Below are 17756 nucleotides of genomic sequence, written 5' to 3'. Positions count from 1 at the left end.
TTTGTGCAGTTTTTGTTTTCGTGAATCCGCGAGAGGCCGCTGTGCGCGCTTTTTCGTGCCTCGAATGCCTCTCGCAAGTGTGCGCCGTTCGCGCTCGCGCTGTTCTCGTGCAAAAAGCCGTCGGAAGACGCTGTCCAGCAACCATCTGACTGACTAACTGACTAAATGATTGACTGGGCGGCCGGCCAATCGGCTGACCCAGCCACCCTCCTCCTTCCCTAAACCCAAGCGACGATTTACAAAAGCCGTCCAGGAAAAAGAAAAAGCCCTCGTTTGATTTTGACCGCGTTTAAAAAATCTACAACAATTTCAAAAACTCTGTGTTCACATTGTCATTATGGGGGATTGTGTGTAGAATGTTGAGGAAATCAATTAATTTAATCCATTTTGGAGTAAGGCTGTTATAGGAAAATGTGGAAAAAGTGAAGCGCTATCAATTCTTTCCAGATGCACTGTATTATAATACATATACAGTGCTCAACATAACTGAGTACACCCCATTTTGAAAATTAATATTTTTTTCCATTTCTTGGTGAATATAGCTCATATATTTTGGTTAATTTGAACAAACAGATTTATTAAACTGATATATTTATTAAAATAATATTTTATTCACCAAACATCTTTAGAAATAGAAAGATAATACAATTAAATTCATGAAAAAAAAAATGGTAAAAAATTGCAAACTACACAATTTCAACAACATTTTATATATTTTTTGTTTCTTTTGAATTTTCCTCTATCTATTTTTTATTTAATATTTTTCTACGACATATACATTTTCTGTGTACTAATTTTAGACCATTATCACAAGTTACCTTGTTGGATTAGCTCCAGATCTGAATATGCCCAAACATAATATTGTAAAGGCCAATCTAAATGACAGATTTGTGAGGGGTGAACTCATATACAATTGAAGTCAGAATTATTAGGCCCCCTGTCTATTTATTTTTGTTTTCCAATTTCTGTTTAACGGAGAGCAGATTTTTTCAACACATTTCTAAACATAATTGTTTTAATAATTAATTTCTAATAACTGATTTATTTGATCTTTGCCATGATGACAGCACATAATATTTGACTAGATTTTCTTCAAGACACTTCTATACAGCTTAAAGTGACATTTAAAGGCTTAACTAGGTTAATTAGGTTTACTTGGGGTAATTAGGCAAGTTATTGTATAATGATGGTTTGTTCAGTGGACTATAAAAAAAATTGCTTAATAATAATTGACCTAATAATATTGACTATAAAATGTTGTTTAAACAATTAAAAACTGCTTTTATTCTAGCTGAAATAAAACAAATAAGACTTTATCCAGAAGAAAAAATATTATCAGACATATTGTAAAAATTTACTTGCTCTGTGAAACATCATTTGGAAATATTTAAAAAATAAAACATAAATCAAAGAGGGCGAATAATTCTGACTTCAACTGTATGTTGACCACTGTACTGTATATAAAATAAAATAAAAAATAATAATAATATGTATAAACTTATTGTCATTTGTTATCTTTGAGTATAAATTCTCCAGCGAAAGCAGTACAGTAAGACTCACGTGGTCCATGAGCTCTCGCACCATGCCGTTCCACTGTCCCGAGCTCTCGTCCTGCGCCCCGTACCGTCCGTCCTCCACCAGACGCAGCTCATAACCGAAGCCCAGGATGGCGGCGAGCTCACGCAGCAGGTCGACACAGTAACCCTCGAAACGATCGTTACCATACAGCGGCTTATCCGACTTCTTGAACATCACGTACGGCTCTTCCTGTGGAGGGAGAAGAAGACATTGTGCTGTGAGTGTCAGAAACAGAGCTGATTTCTGTCTGATAGAGACTCAACACCCTATTGAGCTCTGCAGAGACGGGGACAGATGAGGGGAAAGAAATCGATTGGACGAGTAGCTCACTTCATAGATAATATAATATAATATAATATAATATAATATAATATAATATAATATAATATAATATAATATAATATAATATAATATAATAATCTATTAAGTTTTCATGTTTTTGAAAGAAGCCTTTCCTGCTCACCAACTCTGAATCATACATTTAAAATTGATGATAGATAGATAGATAGATGGGTAGATAGATAGATAGATAGATAGATAGATAGATAGATAGATAGATAGATAGATAGATAGATAGATAGATAGATAGATAGATAGATAGATAGATAGATAGATAGATAGATAGATAGATAGATAGATAGATAGATAGATAGATAGATAGATAGATAGATAGATAGATAGATAGATAGATAGATAGATAGAATTGACTAAATTATGACTTTATTTATTTATTCATTGGTCCATTAATGCATGGTTGTTGGTTAGACATTCCTGTGGTTCATTTCACTCAGTGTGGACAGGCCTTATAATGGTTAAAAAAAAAACAACTACATGAAACATTTTGTCCGCAGCACACCTAGAGCAGTGAAGCGTGATGAGCAGTGTTGTTTGTGTGGCGGACCCCTGCTGTGAACAGGCGGCCTGTCATTGGTTCATTAGGGCTGTGATTGTGAATATGCGGGTGCTGAGCAGCGTGGAGGCGGGAAAAAATCCCTTATCTGTCTCTGCAGATAACACAGTCCCTCTATACAGTCACTGCTACAGAATGATCACTGTATACATATACATATATATATATATATATCACAGCCTATTCCTGATGCGGAAACCAGAGCTCTGCTTTCTTACTGCCAACATCAGTGATTGACATTTGGCATGGGATGATAACCGGTTTGCCGCAGTTTGGAAAATTCAAGGTTTAAATGCTTCGAAATTTCCATCCATCCATCCATCCAGTGATGGGTTGCAGCTGGAAGGGCATCCGCTGCATAAAACATATGATGGATAAGTTGGCAGTTCATTCCGCTGTGGCGACACCAGATTAATAAAGGGACTAAGCCAAAAATAAAATGAATGAATGAATTAATTAAAAATATATATAAAAATAATAATAATAGATTATCACAATTACCATTATTTATTATAAAACAAAACATTTAATTTACAATGAATAATAATAATAATAATAATAATAATAATAATAATATTATATTATTTTTATAAATAATGAAATAATAATGATGTAATAATGATAGTAATAATAATAAAACATAATAATAATAATAATACATAAATAATAATAATAATAATAATAATAATAATAATAATAATAATAATAATAATGGATTATCATAATTATAAATTGACATAAATATTAAACATAATAATAATAATAATAATAATTATTATTATTATTATTATTATAATAATAATAATAATAATTATTATTATTATTATTATTATTATTATTATTATTATTATATATATTATTTTTTATAAAATTTCACAGCTTTAAACAGAACTTTAATAAATAAATAAATAAATAAATAAATAAATAAATAAATAAATAGATAAATGAATAAATAAATTAATAGATGAATAAATAAATAAATAAATAAATAAATAAATAAATAAATAAATAAATAAATAAATAAATAAATAAATAAATAAATAAATAAATAAAATATATCAAGAGAACTAATAAAAATAAATAAAATAAAAAAAGTACTTAAGTAGCAAAACAGTGGTAGGCAAATAAATAATAGTAGGAAATATAAGTCATGCACACTTACTAAAATGTAATATTTAAACATCATAATCATAACATAAAAAAAGAGTGGAATAGCTGCAAAAAAAAAAGAAAAAAAAAGAGCCTGTCTACTCAAAAGCTCATCTTCTTAGTGTGTTTGCATGTTTACGGCAAAGAAAGAGCAGATCACGGAAGGTCAGAAAGCTGCGATGGCTGATGGGTAGGACTGCAACACACAACTCTGAACAAGACGGATCGTAATATCTGAAAACTCTTTTGAAAGCTTTGAAGTAGGAAAAAAAACTAGCAGGAGATGCATTAGATTTTCACAAGCGCCAGAGGTCTTTGATTAATGTTGCTGAAAACCTGCTATTTCTGCATTACAAACGGCCCTTGATCAACAATATGAGTCTGGAAGCGTCTGCAATAACCACTTCTGGAGCGTTTGAGTGGCTTCAAAACTTTGTTAAAAGTCATCATCAAATAATAAAAAAAAGCAACTGTGCGTCTTTGTGAGATCGGTTTCATACTGAATAAATGTTCGGGAAGTCACCAAACCTGTCAAGAATGCTGAACGTCGGGATGTTATTGAATTACTCAAATGGTAAAAAGGATATTATAGTTTGCAGATTTGTAAATGAAGCACATTTAAAAGACATTAACGTGTTTTGCAGTGACAATAAGGAATTCTGCTGATATTATGGATGGCAATAGAGTTAAGGGGGGATCTTGAGGGCAGGATTGCACTGCGGTGGGGTCTAATGAGTGCACTTTGTTATTCCAGACCCTCATCAAGGGGTCCAGGACAGCAGACTCTCTACTGATGACAATGTCATGTAAAATAGTACTAAATTAATATTTCATAAAATGTAATTGCTGCTGGGCAGAAACATTTATTTAGCTTTTGCATAAATGAATGAGCTTGGTTGTTTTTTATGTCTTCTCTGGCCTGGAAAAAATAAATATTAAATAATCTGTAAAAATAAATAATAAAATATAGAATAAAATAATATATAATAAAATAATATAAAATAAAACAATAATAATAATAACAACAATAATGATAATAATAATAATATTTAATAAAAATAATAATAATGGATTAATATTAACATATCGCACACCCCCTAAAAGTTTCCAACGAAATGATTTTATTTATATTTAAATATTCATAAACAATTGAAAATTATAACAGAAAAAAAAATAATAATAATACATGTTAATAACAAATAAAAACAATTATTATTAGTATTATAGTTTAGTATTTAGTTATTTATCTATCTATTTATTTATTTATTTATTTATTTATTTATTTATTTGATTGATTGTTTGTTTGTTTGTTTGTTTATTTATTTAGTCATTTATTTACTTTACACAGTATGAAATTGGTATGCTTCCATAATCAGGCTTTGAAAATGATATCATGTAATGTTTATCACGATATATGATTAACCATATTTCCTCAGGAGTACATTTCAAATCTTTAATCTTCTTTAAATTTTAATATAAACTGTAAACTGCTCTATTCACTACTTACGTCCCTAGTGTACATTTTACCTATAAACTGCATTCAACGTACACTCACCGGCCACTTTATTAGGTACACCTTACTTGTACCGGGTTGGACCCCTTTTGCCTTCAGAAATGCCTTAATCCTTCATGGCAGATATTCAACAAGGCACTGGAAATATTCGTCAGAGATTTTGCTCCATATTGTCATGATAGCATCACACAGTTGCTGCAGATTTGTCGGCTGCTCATCCATGATGCCAATCTCCCGTTCCACCACATCCCAAAGCTGCTCTCTTGGATTGAGATCTGGTGACTGTGGAGGCCATTTTAGTACAGTGAACTCATTGTCATGTTCAAGAAACCAGTCTGAGATGATTGAGCTTTATGACATGGTGTGTTATCCTGCTGGAAGTAGCCATCAGAAGATGGAGACACTGTGCTCATAAAGGGATGGACATGGTCAGCAGCAATACTCAGGTAGGCTGTGGCGTTGACACTATGCTCAATTGATACTTAATTCACCCAAAGTGGAGGTAGCCATCATTGTTCAGAGATGCTCTTCTGCAGAGCTCGGTTGTAACGAGGGCTCATTCGACTAACTGCTGTCTTTCTATCAGCTAGAACCAGTCTGGCCATTCTCCTCTGACCTCTGGCATTAACAAGGCATTTGCGCCCACAGAACTGCCGCTCACAGGATATTTCCTCTTTGTTGGAGCATTCTCTGTAAACCCAAGAGATGGTTGTGCATGAAAATCCCAGTAGATCTGCAGTTTCTGAAATACTCAGAGCAGCCCGTCAGTCACCGACAACCATGCCACGTTCAAAGTCAAATAAATCACCTTTCTTCCCCATTCTCATGTTCGGTTTGATTGGCTGATTACAAATTTGCGTTAACAAACAATTGGACAGGTGTACCTAATAAAGTGGCCAGTGAGTGTATGTTGAAGAATGTTTTCACCAAAAAAAACGAAGTCGAAAAGATGCATTTCCAGTGAGTCTGCTAAACACAAATGCTCATGCTTCAGACAATTTACACACAACCTCCTCGGGAACAGCAAATATTGCATCTAAACTCATAAAAGAGCGATTGAGAGAATAAAATCTCTAATTAAAGCAGTAATCCATTCAGCAGATGGGAGAGAAACAGCCGCTAAAGGCTGTGTCACCTTCCATTACTCGCCATCTCATTAAAACCGGGAATCTTTTGACTCTCAGAGAAACAAACCATTCTGGCTCATTTGTACCTTTTTAAAGTCTGCCTAATATCAAAATGTACAGTGTTTATTTTGCTAGCTCACACTGTTATTTTTAAGGTGAGTAATTAATCCTGCAAGTTAATCCACTGGAAAAAAAAATGTGTTTGTTGTGATAATCTTCAATGAAAGTCTGACCGTGTTTTATAATGGCGCTTCTGTTGACGACAACCTGAAAGTTTCCATAGCAACAGCATATTAATACACACTTGCTGCATTCCAATTTGCATATATACACACACAAACACAAGATTCCCGATATATATATCGGGAATCTTGTGTTTGTGTGCAATATATATTATTAATTAATAATATTAATATATTATTAATATTAATATATTATGCAATATATTATGCAATTAATAAATTATGCAATATATATTGCATAAGGCGAGGCAGTGGCGCAGTAGGTAGTGCTGTCGCCTCACAGCAAGAAGGTCACTGGGTCGCTGGTTCAAACCTTGGCTCAGTTGGCATTTCTGTGTGGAGTTTGCATGTTCTCCCTGCCTTCTCCCACAGTCCAAAGACATGCAGTACAGGTGAATTGGGTAGGCTAAATTGTCCGTAGTGTATGAGTGTGTGTGTGGATGTTTCCCAGAGATGGGTTGCAGCTGGAAGGGTTTAACGGAGGCCAGCTAGTAAGTGCTGTGCAGGTACAACCTCACTCCTCTGACCTCTAAAGGTGCTCTGGCGGCAAACGCTAGAGGCCATGGTCTTTAGCCTCCTTGGTAGAGCACCTGACTCCCATGCGGAAGGTCGCCGGTTCGATACCAGCTCAGAGCGGGTTGGGTGGCGGGATTACAAGGGCATCCGCTGCGTGAAAACGTGCTAGATAAGTTGGCGGTTCATTCCGCTGTGGCGACCCTGAATTAATAAAGGGACTAAGCCGACAAGAAAATGAATGAATATACTGAATAAAATTGTAATTTTGAAAACACAGTTATAGGGCAGAACAGTGGCGCAGTGGGTAGCACATTCATCTCACAGCAATAAGGTTGCTGGTTCGAGCCTCGGCTGGGTCTTTTGGCATTTCTGTGTAGAGTTTGCATGTTCTCCCCATGTTGGCGTGGGTTTCCTCTGGGTGTTCTGGTTTCCCCCACAGTCCAAACACATGCGCTATAGGGGAATTGGGTAGGCTAAATTGTCCGTAGTGTATGTGTGTGAATGAGTGTGTATAGATGTTTCCCAGTGATGGGTTGCAGCTGGAAGGGCATCCGCTGCGTAAATCATTTGCTGGATAAACTTTGCTGGAGATAAAGCATCTTGGGGTTTTGTTAATGAGTGAGGGAAGGATTGTACGTGAGAGTGACCGGCGGATTGGTGCAGCGGCAGCAGTAATGCGGTCAGTGTACTGGTCCATTGTGGTAAAGAAGGAGCTGAGCCAAAAGGCAAAGCTTTCGATTTACCAGTCAATCTACGTTCCTCCTCTCACCTATGGTCATGAGTTTTGGGTCATGACTGAAAGGACAAGATCTCAGATACAAGGGGCGGAAATGAGTTTCCTTTGGAGGGTGGCAGGGCGCACTATTATGGATAGGGTGAGGAACTCTGACACCAGGAAGCAGCTCGGAATAGAGCCGCTGCTACTCCACATTGAGAGAAGTCAGCTGAGGTGGCTCTGGCATGTGTTTCAGATGCCTCCTGGACATACGATAAGAAAACTCGGCTATGAATAATAATGAGAAACCGACGCATCATCACTCGACTTGCAATTTTGCGCTTCGCCACCAATTTTGATCCCTAATAATTATTTTAAACCCAGGAGCAAAAATTAGCTGACAAAAACTCAAAATTATCCAGTTTTCTCCACAATTAAAGCTGACAGGTGCTGACATTGTCTTAACTGATGCTCAGCACACAAATCTGTTAAAATCTCCAAAAAAGTACACTTTATTCAAAGATTCTTGAATCTTTAATACTTTTAATGCACTTTAGACTTTGTGCCTAAATTGGTAAGTTAGAGCCCTAAAGGTCGACAGAGCAGAGATCACATACTGTTATTCACACCCATGAATAAACTATTAACAAACAGATATTTTGATGTTTACAGTCTATAATGGACAAATGGTGTAAATTGAAGGCAGTTGCGAATCTTGCTGCTGCTTTTCCTGAACTCAACAACCCCGAGAACACCGAGTTGAATTTGTGATGCTGAAAACATTCAGCTATTAATCACAGGCTTAGAAAAACAAAACATTCTGGAAGATAAGGGAAAAATGAAATTGTATTGTGACGTGTGAGTAAACTACTGCTCCAAAGCCTACAGTACATTTCAGCGGCTGACGGATGCACGCTGAATACAAAATGAGTAATCCTGTAGGAGAATATCAGAAGCTGCACTGGGCTGTTTATCTACCAGTGCTTGATGCATATCTAGAGGAAAGTAACTAGGTAGGGACGACTGTAGTAACATGGCAATCTAAGGTCTTGAAGTACATTGGTTGAGACATACAGAAGTTAATACAGAATAATAACTTTGAGTCAGGATCATAATTATTTGCAGTTTCATACAGTTTATGTAAGTGAAACAACAAACCTTATATTATTATTATTATTATTATTATTATTATTATTATTATTATTAGTGTAATAAAGATTTATTTATTTTAATAATTAATTATCTAATATTCATAATTAATTATAAATGATAAAATATCAAAACTGACAAAACAATTATTATTTGCTTTAATATTATACTATTTTATTTATTTATTTATGTATGTATGTATTTAATAATAAAGTTTTAAATTTAAAAATAAATGCGTTATAGTTTCTTAATACGTACACAATAGTTTACTTTCCAAAACAAAATGCATTTAAAAACTATATATTTAAAAATTCATAATTAATTATAAATGTTAAAAACATAAAAACTGCTTACATAATAATAATAATAATAATAATAATAATAATAATAATAATAATAATAATATAATAACACCAATACTAATTATTTTATTATCATCATCATCATCATCATCATTATTATTAATTAATTAATTTATTTATTTTTTTATTTTTTATTTTTTTATTAATGTTGTTGTTTCTGTTATTATTATTATTATTGTTGTTGTTGTTGTTGTTGTTGTTGTTATTACTTTGTTATTATTAATAGTTTTATTATGCACACATTATAGTTTACTTTTATGTTTAATAGTTTAATAATAGTTAATGAATATTCAATTATTTAAATATTTAGGTATTTAAATGTTCATAAAAAATGGCAAATGATAAAAATATAAAAAGTTATAATAATAATAATAATAATAACATTATTATTATTATTATTATTATTATTATTATTATTATTATTATTATGACTGCATAATACACAACAGTTTACTTTTAATAGTTTAATAGTCTGATGGTAGTTAAAGAACAATAGTTTAATTATTGCATTTTTTATTAAATATTTAACTATTCATAATTAATTTAAAATGATAAAAAACTGATGATGATGATGACAATAATAATAATAATAATAATAATAATAATAATAATAATAATAATAATAATAATTATTATTATTTATTTATTTATTTAATGCAGTATGGATTTTTTACATTACTTGCTTACATAATTAGGCTTTGGAAATTATATCATTTAATAAATAATACAAAATGTGAGTAAACATATTTCATCAGAGATACATTTTAAATGTTTAATCTCCTTTAAATATTAATATAAACTGTAAGCTGCTCAGATCGCTCAGCAAACCGTAGACAAGCTAGTTAGTTTTAACAAAAAACATGAGGCACGGCTATTTATAATGCATGTAAAACACAAATTTACTTATAAATATGAAAATAAAAAAACAATTATGTAATATTACAGTGGATGCATGGTTATGAGTGCTGATGAGATCACTTTAAAGGATTAAAAATCATCTTTAAAAGCATCCAAAGTTACTGAACCACTGCACAATATGTAACTTTTAAAAGCACTGCACTGGTTTCACGGTGGCTCAGTGGTTAGAACGTTCACCTCTAAGCAAGAAGGTTGCTGGTTCAAGTCCCGGCTGGGTCAGTTTCCATTTCTGTGTGGAGTCTGCATGTTCTCCCTGTGTCGGCGTGGGTTTCCTCCAGGTTTCCCACAGTCCAAACACATGCGCTATAGAGGAACTACATGGTAGTAATGTATGAATGTGTGTGCTAATGTGAGTGTGTATGGGTGTTGTGGCAGGAATGGCATCCGCTGCAAAAAACATATGCTGGAATAGTTGCCGGTTCATTCTGCTGTGGCGACCTCTCATGTCATAAAATCTTTTAGTGTATGTTCGCATTCAAATAAAAATGATACATTGTATAATTAAATTTTGGTGCTATTTTTTTTCCGTGATAAGATCTTAACTCGTCTTCTTTAAACTTTTTTTCTTTCATAATCTGAGAGCAAACCTGCAGTGTGTTTGCTCACAGCCTATTAATAACAGTTTCCTTTCTGCGGCGGCACAATGACGACTTCAGAGGCAAACCTGAGGGCATTAAACTTTCATGTAAAGACTGACATTCAGCGCTCAGCATTCAGCCTCTTCTCACACTTCTCTCTGCTTTCATTCATCGCAGCTTTGATCCTCGGCCTCCCGACTCCAGCAACTAGCATTTGCAGCATTTAATGCATTTTGATCGCCCACTGAAAGCGAATGAAAACACACACACACACACACACACACACACACACACACACACACACACACACACACACACACACACACACACACACATACACACACACATACACACACACACACACACACACACGCTATACACACCGTTTAATGACTTTGACCTTTTGTCTTGAAACGGCTTTGTTCATTGACTAAAGTAAACATACTGTGAGGTAAGAGATCTTGAAGTTCTGAGCAATACGTCTGAGCTATACCGTCTTTACTTTGTAACATGATACTGCATTTGATTCCATTTACAAAATCAAAGTGAGGATGACTCATTTAAAGTTAAAATAAAACTAAAATAATCAAACTAAATAAAGTACAGCTAAGAATAAATAAATAAATAAACAAACAAACAAATAAATAAATAAATAAATAAATAAATAAATAAATAAATAAATAAATAAATAAATAAATAAATGAGCAAATAAAATAATAATAATAATAAAAAATAAAAGCTAAAAATAAATAAATAAATAAATAAACATATTAATAAATATAAAAACTAAAGCTAAAAATAAATGAATAAACCAAAGATAAATAAATAAAGTTAAAATTAAATTTATATATATATATATATATATATATATATATATATATATATATATATATATATATATATATATATATATATATATATATTAACTGGCCACTCACTGGCCATATATTCACTGGCCAATTTATTAGGTACACCTTACTAGAACCGGGTTGGACCCTCTTTTGCCTCCAAAACTCCATGAATCCTTTTGTGGCACAGATTTAACAAGGTATTGGAAATATTCCTCAGAGATTTTGCTCCATATTGGCATGATAGCATCACGCAGTTGCTGCTGATTTGTCGGCTGCACATCCATGATGCCAATCTCTTCTGCAGACCTCGGTTGTAACGAGTGCTTATTTGAGTTACTGTTGCCGATCTATGCTGGAACCAGTCTAGCCATTCTCCTCTGACCTCTGGCATCAAAAAAGGCATTTGCGCCCACAGAACTGCCGCTCACTGGATATTTCCTCTTTGTCGGGGCATTCTCTGTAAATCCTAGAGATGGTTGTGCATGAAAATCCCAGCAGATCAGCAGTTTCTGAAATACTCAGAGCAGCCCGTCTGGCACCAACAACCATGCCACATTCAATGTCACTTAAATCCCCTTCCTTTCCCATTCTGATGCTCACTTTGAACTGCAGCAGATCATCTTGACCATGTCTAAATGCCTAAATGCATTAAGTTGCTGCCATGTGATTGGCTGATTAGAAAATTGTGTTAACGAGCAGTTGGACAGGTGTACCTAATAAAGTTTTTAGTTTTAATATATATATATATATATATATATATATATATATATATATATATATATATATATATATATATATATATATATATATATATATATATATATATATATATATATATATATATATATAATTTTTTTTTTCATCATTTTCATCATTTAATCATATATATATATATATATATATATATATATATATATATATATATATATATATATATATATATATATATATATATATATATATATATTTTCAATATATATTCAACCCTAATCTAACAATCAAACACAGTTGATTTAACTAATGAAGGTGTTCATGACTACTAGACAATATTAAGCAGGCGTGAGTTGGAGGAGGTTGGAGCTAAACTATGTAGATCTGTGGCCCTCCAGGAGTTTTAAACCATGTTATATATAGTATGTGGTATATAGTAGTATTTACTACTGTATATAATAGTTATATATCTGATGTAGATTTGTTTTGTTAAATTGTTTTTCTTTTTCCATTTTCTAATTTTATTGAACAGGATGTAATGATTTGAAATGGAATAAAGCGTCTAGTGCTAAGCACCACAAACCGCATCCAGTTTATTGCTAATGTTTTCTGATGTACATAATGCGGTGTTGTTGTTTGGATGTAGGATGATCTCATTAGAGAATACTGACATTAAATAGATATTAAGAACATAAGAAAACGCTCGCTCTGATCTCATTTGCTGAGTTTTCAATGTCAATTTGAAAGTAAATAAATCAGGCTTTTAAAAGCCAACAAAGAAAATCCGCTTTCCTTTACTGAACAACACTTTTTTTTTTTATCAGCCAGGGAATTTGTGCATACATTCTCATTCGAAACCTGTAAATATCTTCCTACATTCAGACAAAAAAAAAAAGGTTTGACAGCAGGTCCATCATTATGATGCAACAGTGAAGGCATTCAGATGCATAAAGCTGTGAGACATTTCTCATTTTTATTTTCTGACTCAGAATCCTGACGTTCTGCATGATCAAAGGGACAATACAATAAAATGAAGATGTGGAAATTCAGAAATGCAGAGTTTGCCACTATTGTCAAATACAGATTGGCTGTTTTCTGTGACACTAAACCCATTAACCTCTGTGTTGACATTTTGTTTTCATACATGCAGAAATTCAGTGAATACTGAGACAAGCAGATCAAGAACATGTTCTGTATATGGCTTAACACAACTGTAACTGGCTCTATTACCACGGTTATTTTAGTTAATGGAAATTACAGCTAAAACTATTGGTCAAATACATGTTTGCTAACTGAAAAAGGCGACGCAGTGGTGCAGTAGGTAGTGCTGTTGCCTCACAGCAAGACGGTCGCTGGGTCGTTTCTGTGTGGAATTTGCATGTTCTCCCTGCGTTCGCGAGGGTTTTCTCCGGGTGCTCCGGTTTCACCCACAGCCCAAAGACATGAGGTACAGGTGAGATGGGTGGGCTAAATTGTCCATAGTGCATGAGTGTGTGTGTGAATGAGTTTGTGTGGATGTTTCCCAAAGATGGGTTGCGGCTGGAAGGGCATCCGCTGCATAAAAACGTGCTGGATAAGTTGGCGGTTCATTCCGCAGTGGCGGCCCTGAATTAATAAAGGGACTAAGCTGACAAGAAAATGAATGAATAAAGATAATGAATGAAAATAATTGCTTTCAGAAATAATGAGCAAAATCTGCGGATGTTTAATGTCCTAGTGGTTATACAGCTTATACAGCCTAAGGGGTCCTTCACACAGAACGTGCTTAACGTTGGGCATTTTAACATTGAAGTCTCTGAGGATTTACTCCTTATTGGAGCCATCCCCCAGTGGCCAGTTGATGAATTGCAGTTTCAGTCATTTCTGTAATTTCTTTACAATGGAGAGCATGAGGTTGCCGTTTGATTTGGACCAAATAAATTGTATTGCTTTCTGGTTCCAATGTCATAAGTTACCTTTTTTTATGTAAAAAAATAAACAAAGCAGCAAACAATCAGAAATAATTCAGCACTCATTTTTTGTTATATAACATTGAAGTCTATGGGGATTTTCTCCTTATTGGAGCCAGCCCCCAGTTTCCAGTTAATAAAATGCAATTTTAGTCACTTCAAAAAAAAAAAAAAATAATAATAATAATCACAATATATGTAAAGCTTAAACTAAACTAAACTAACAAGTGAAATAAAATAATTAGCAAACATAAATATTTTCTTATAAATATTATGTTTTGCTCAAACTTATTCAATGCAATAACTGCTCTATGTCTCTATGTCTATGTCGCACATCACTTTTTTTGTAGTGTAATGAAAAAGAAACAAATAAAAATACCATTTTGTAACTGGCTGTATACCAAAGATATTTTAGTAAACAAAAATAAAGGCTAAAACTACTGGTCAAAACATTTTTGCTAACTAAAATAAAAAAATCACAATAAATGAAAAAGCTAAAACTAAACAAAACTATCAACTGAAATAAAAAAAGATGCAAACATGAATGATTGCTTTTAGAAATAACAAGCACTCATTCTGTGGTGGAAAATCTGATCTTCGAATGTTTATAGAAGTAATTGTAGACAGCCTAGGGGCCGCATTTAAAGGTGGGCATTTTAACACGAAAGCCTACGAGTATTTACTCCTCATTGGAGCCAACCCCAAGTGGCCAGTTGATGAACTGAAGTTTCAGTCACTTATATTTGCTTTCTCGAAGGAGAGTGAGAGGCTGCCGCTTGGTTTGGAACAATTAATCTTTATTGCTTTCTGATTCCGATGTCACACATTACCACTATTTTTGTAGTGTAAAAAAAACAAACAAACAAACAAACAAACAAAAAACAATTGTATTAGTGGCTGCATATCGAGGACAAAAATTAGGGCTAAAACTATTGGTCAAAAACATTTTAGCTAACGTGAGAGGCTGCCGCTTGGTTTGGACCAATTAATCTTTATTGCTTTCTGATTCTGATGTCACACATTACCACTATTTTTGTAGTCTAAAAAACAAAACAAAAAAAAAAACAAACAAACAAAAAACAATTGTATTACTGGCTGCATATCGAGGACAAAAATTAGGGCTAAAACTATTGGTCAAAAACATTTTAGCTAACGGAAATAAAAAAAATAACAATCAAAATAAATTAAAAACTAAAACTGAACTAAACTATCCACTGAAGTAAAAAAAAAAAATACCAAACCTTAATAATTGTTTTCCGAAATAATAAGCACTCAATCTGAGGTAGTCCCATCTGCAGGTGTTTACAGGAGTACTTGTAGATGGCGCTTTTACCGAGTAAGGGGTGCGTTTAAAGTTGGGCATTTTAACATGGAAGTCTATGGGAATTTACTCCTTATTGGAGCCAGCCCCCAGTGGCCAGTTGATGAATTGCAGTTTCAGTCACCTCCGTAGTTGCTTCATGAGGTAGAGCATGAGGTTGCCTCTTGGTTTAGACCAATTAATCTTTACTGTTATGTATGTTTTACTTTAAACATACTTTGATTGATTGATTGATTGATTAATTGATTGATTGATTGATTGATTCAAACAATAAGAAATAAAGTACGTACCAGTATTGTGGACACCACCAATGATCTGTTGGACAAGGAGTCGGTCACATTGGCCGTCTTTCCCTTTTGGTTTTCAGTCATGTTCAAACCACTTGCAGGATCCCACGTACCAATCTGCCAAAAACACATCTGATTAACATAAGAGGATGAAAACCTCAATACTACAGTAAAATAACTTTCAACATCCAAGTCGGGCTTCTTCTCTCATCGGCATGTTATCTATTCAGAAGCAGAAGTGATGTGAGGATCATGTTATCGTGCACAAGAGAGCAAAGCGGAGCGATAAAAAAACAGAGAGCAAATGAGAATCGCTTCTGCAGACCAGAGTCCCGCAATCCCCATCTCTCCCTCCTCAAGACCGTCTCATTTACTTCAGAGGACCCTCTTGAGGACTGACAGCTCAAAACAAGATGACAAAGTGCAGACATTCATGCACGTTCAACTATCAGAAAACAAAGTACTTCAGAAAACACGGCGGCCTGTAGTTTGTAATTGCAAATCACCTGTTTAATTCAGTCTTCATAAGGCTAAAGGGCTACTGAGGGCCTTATTATTAATGGGATAAATTATTCATGAAGATGCAGACACATGTGGAAGAGAACCGGGAGGTCACGATTTGCTTAGAGGCTCTCCGTAATGCATGCATATGTGTGTGTGTGTAAGTGTGTGTAGGATTCTATTGCCTGTTAGTGAGTGTGTATTTTCAGGTGTACACACATTTGTCCTTATGAAGGACAGCGGGTACATAAGTAAGGATGTGTGAAAGCAGAGGAATTCAGCACCTTCTCTAGCCCCTCTTCCTTCAGGCTGATCACATCCAGATCGAAATCTGTCCTCAGGCCGTTGGTCCTGTTGAAATTTATCCGTCCGGTCAAGCCGTCCCAGTGGGCCTGCAAGTGTAAGAAAAAGGCTTGTTATAAACAGCTCGCTACGAGCAGTGAAAAGGGTCTCCTTTAAATGCATTTCAATCTGATCTTTAGGCTTTAGATGCAGTAATGTATTCACACTCGATAATATGTCCATCTAATACACAGTAGACACTTCCTAACTCGCATGTTAATTTAGCATGTTATTAGCACGGTTTTCATCGAGCTTCTAGGATGTTTTGAAATGTCGTGAACACAAATAACCTCTTCCTAGCTGAATCAAAAGCATCGGTAACACTTTAGAATAACTATCCGTTATAACTAGTTAGAAAATCATTAATAAACTGTTGGTTAATGGGTTATAAATGACTTGTTAAATAAAAGTAAATAGTTTGTTGATTATTTATAACTGTGCCTTATAGATAGCCAATAGATAACCTAAAAGCTGTTAGTTAACAAGTTATAAACGACTTGTTAACTGCATTTTAATGATTTAAATATATACCTAATAAAACAGTAATAGATCATGAACAAACTGTTAGTAACTTATTAAAGACTTGTTACGTATCAGTTAATAGTTTATATTTGTTATTGGGATGTTTTCCTAAAGTTGCAGCTATTCTTCATTTATTAACTGTTAGTAAATGAGGAATAGTTGCAACTAGAATAACGTCCCAATAACATACATAAGCTAATAACAAACACTCAACTAATATATTAACTCACACTTTACAGATTTTCCTATAAAAATATTATATGTAATACCGTGAAAAAATCCTCTAATAAACATCATTTGGGAAATATTTCTAAATATAAAAACTAAATTCACCAACCCAGGCTCATTGTGGAAACGTAGCCCCGCGGACGTTTCTGGAGACCGTGAAATATGTCCCGGGAGGTACGTGTTTGTGCAGTTTTTGCGAATTCGCGAGAGGCCGCTGTGCCCGTTTTATTCGCATCTCGAACGCCTCTCGGGAGCGCGCGCTGTTCTCGCCTGCGTTGTTCTGCACC

At 33.9% G+C, this 17756-nt stretch overlaps 1 protein-coding gene across 10 annotated transcripts in view; it reads right to left on the bottom strand.

The window, feature by feature from the left end:
• The window catches only part of grik2 (glutamate receptor, ionotropic, kainate 2), a 339915-nt gene that overhangs the window by 94926 nt on the left and 227233 nt on the right, over positions 1-17756 (bottom strand). For all 10 annotated transcript variants that reach the window (XM_073925009.1, XM_073925012.1, XM_073925013.1 and 7 more), the window contains 3 exon segments: positions 16662-16769; positions 15880-15993; positions 1561-1767 (listed from right to left, as the gene is read on the bottom strand). In XM_073925009.1, the coding sequence (XP_073781110.1) occupies positions 1561-1767; positions 15880-15993; positions 16662-16769 (429 nt within the window).

The sequence above is a fragment of the Danio rerio genome, chromosome 16 (assembly GCF_049306965.1).
Source record: "Danio rerio strain Tuebingen ecotype United States chromosome 16, GRCz12tu, whole genome shotgun sequence".
Classification (NCBI taxonomy): domain Eukaryota; kingdom Metazoa; phylum Chordata; class Actinopteri; order Cypriniformes; family Danionidae; genus Danio; species Danio rerio.
Note: the sequence above shows the minus strand (reverse complement) of the source record. Positions and strands in the feature narration are given on the sequence as shown.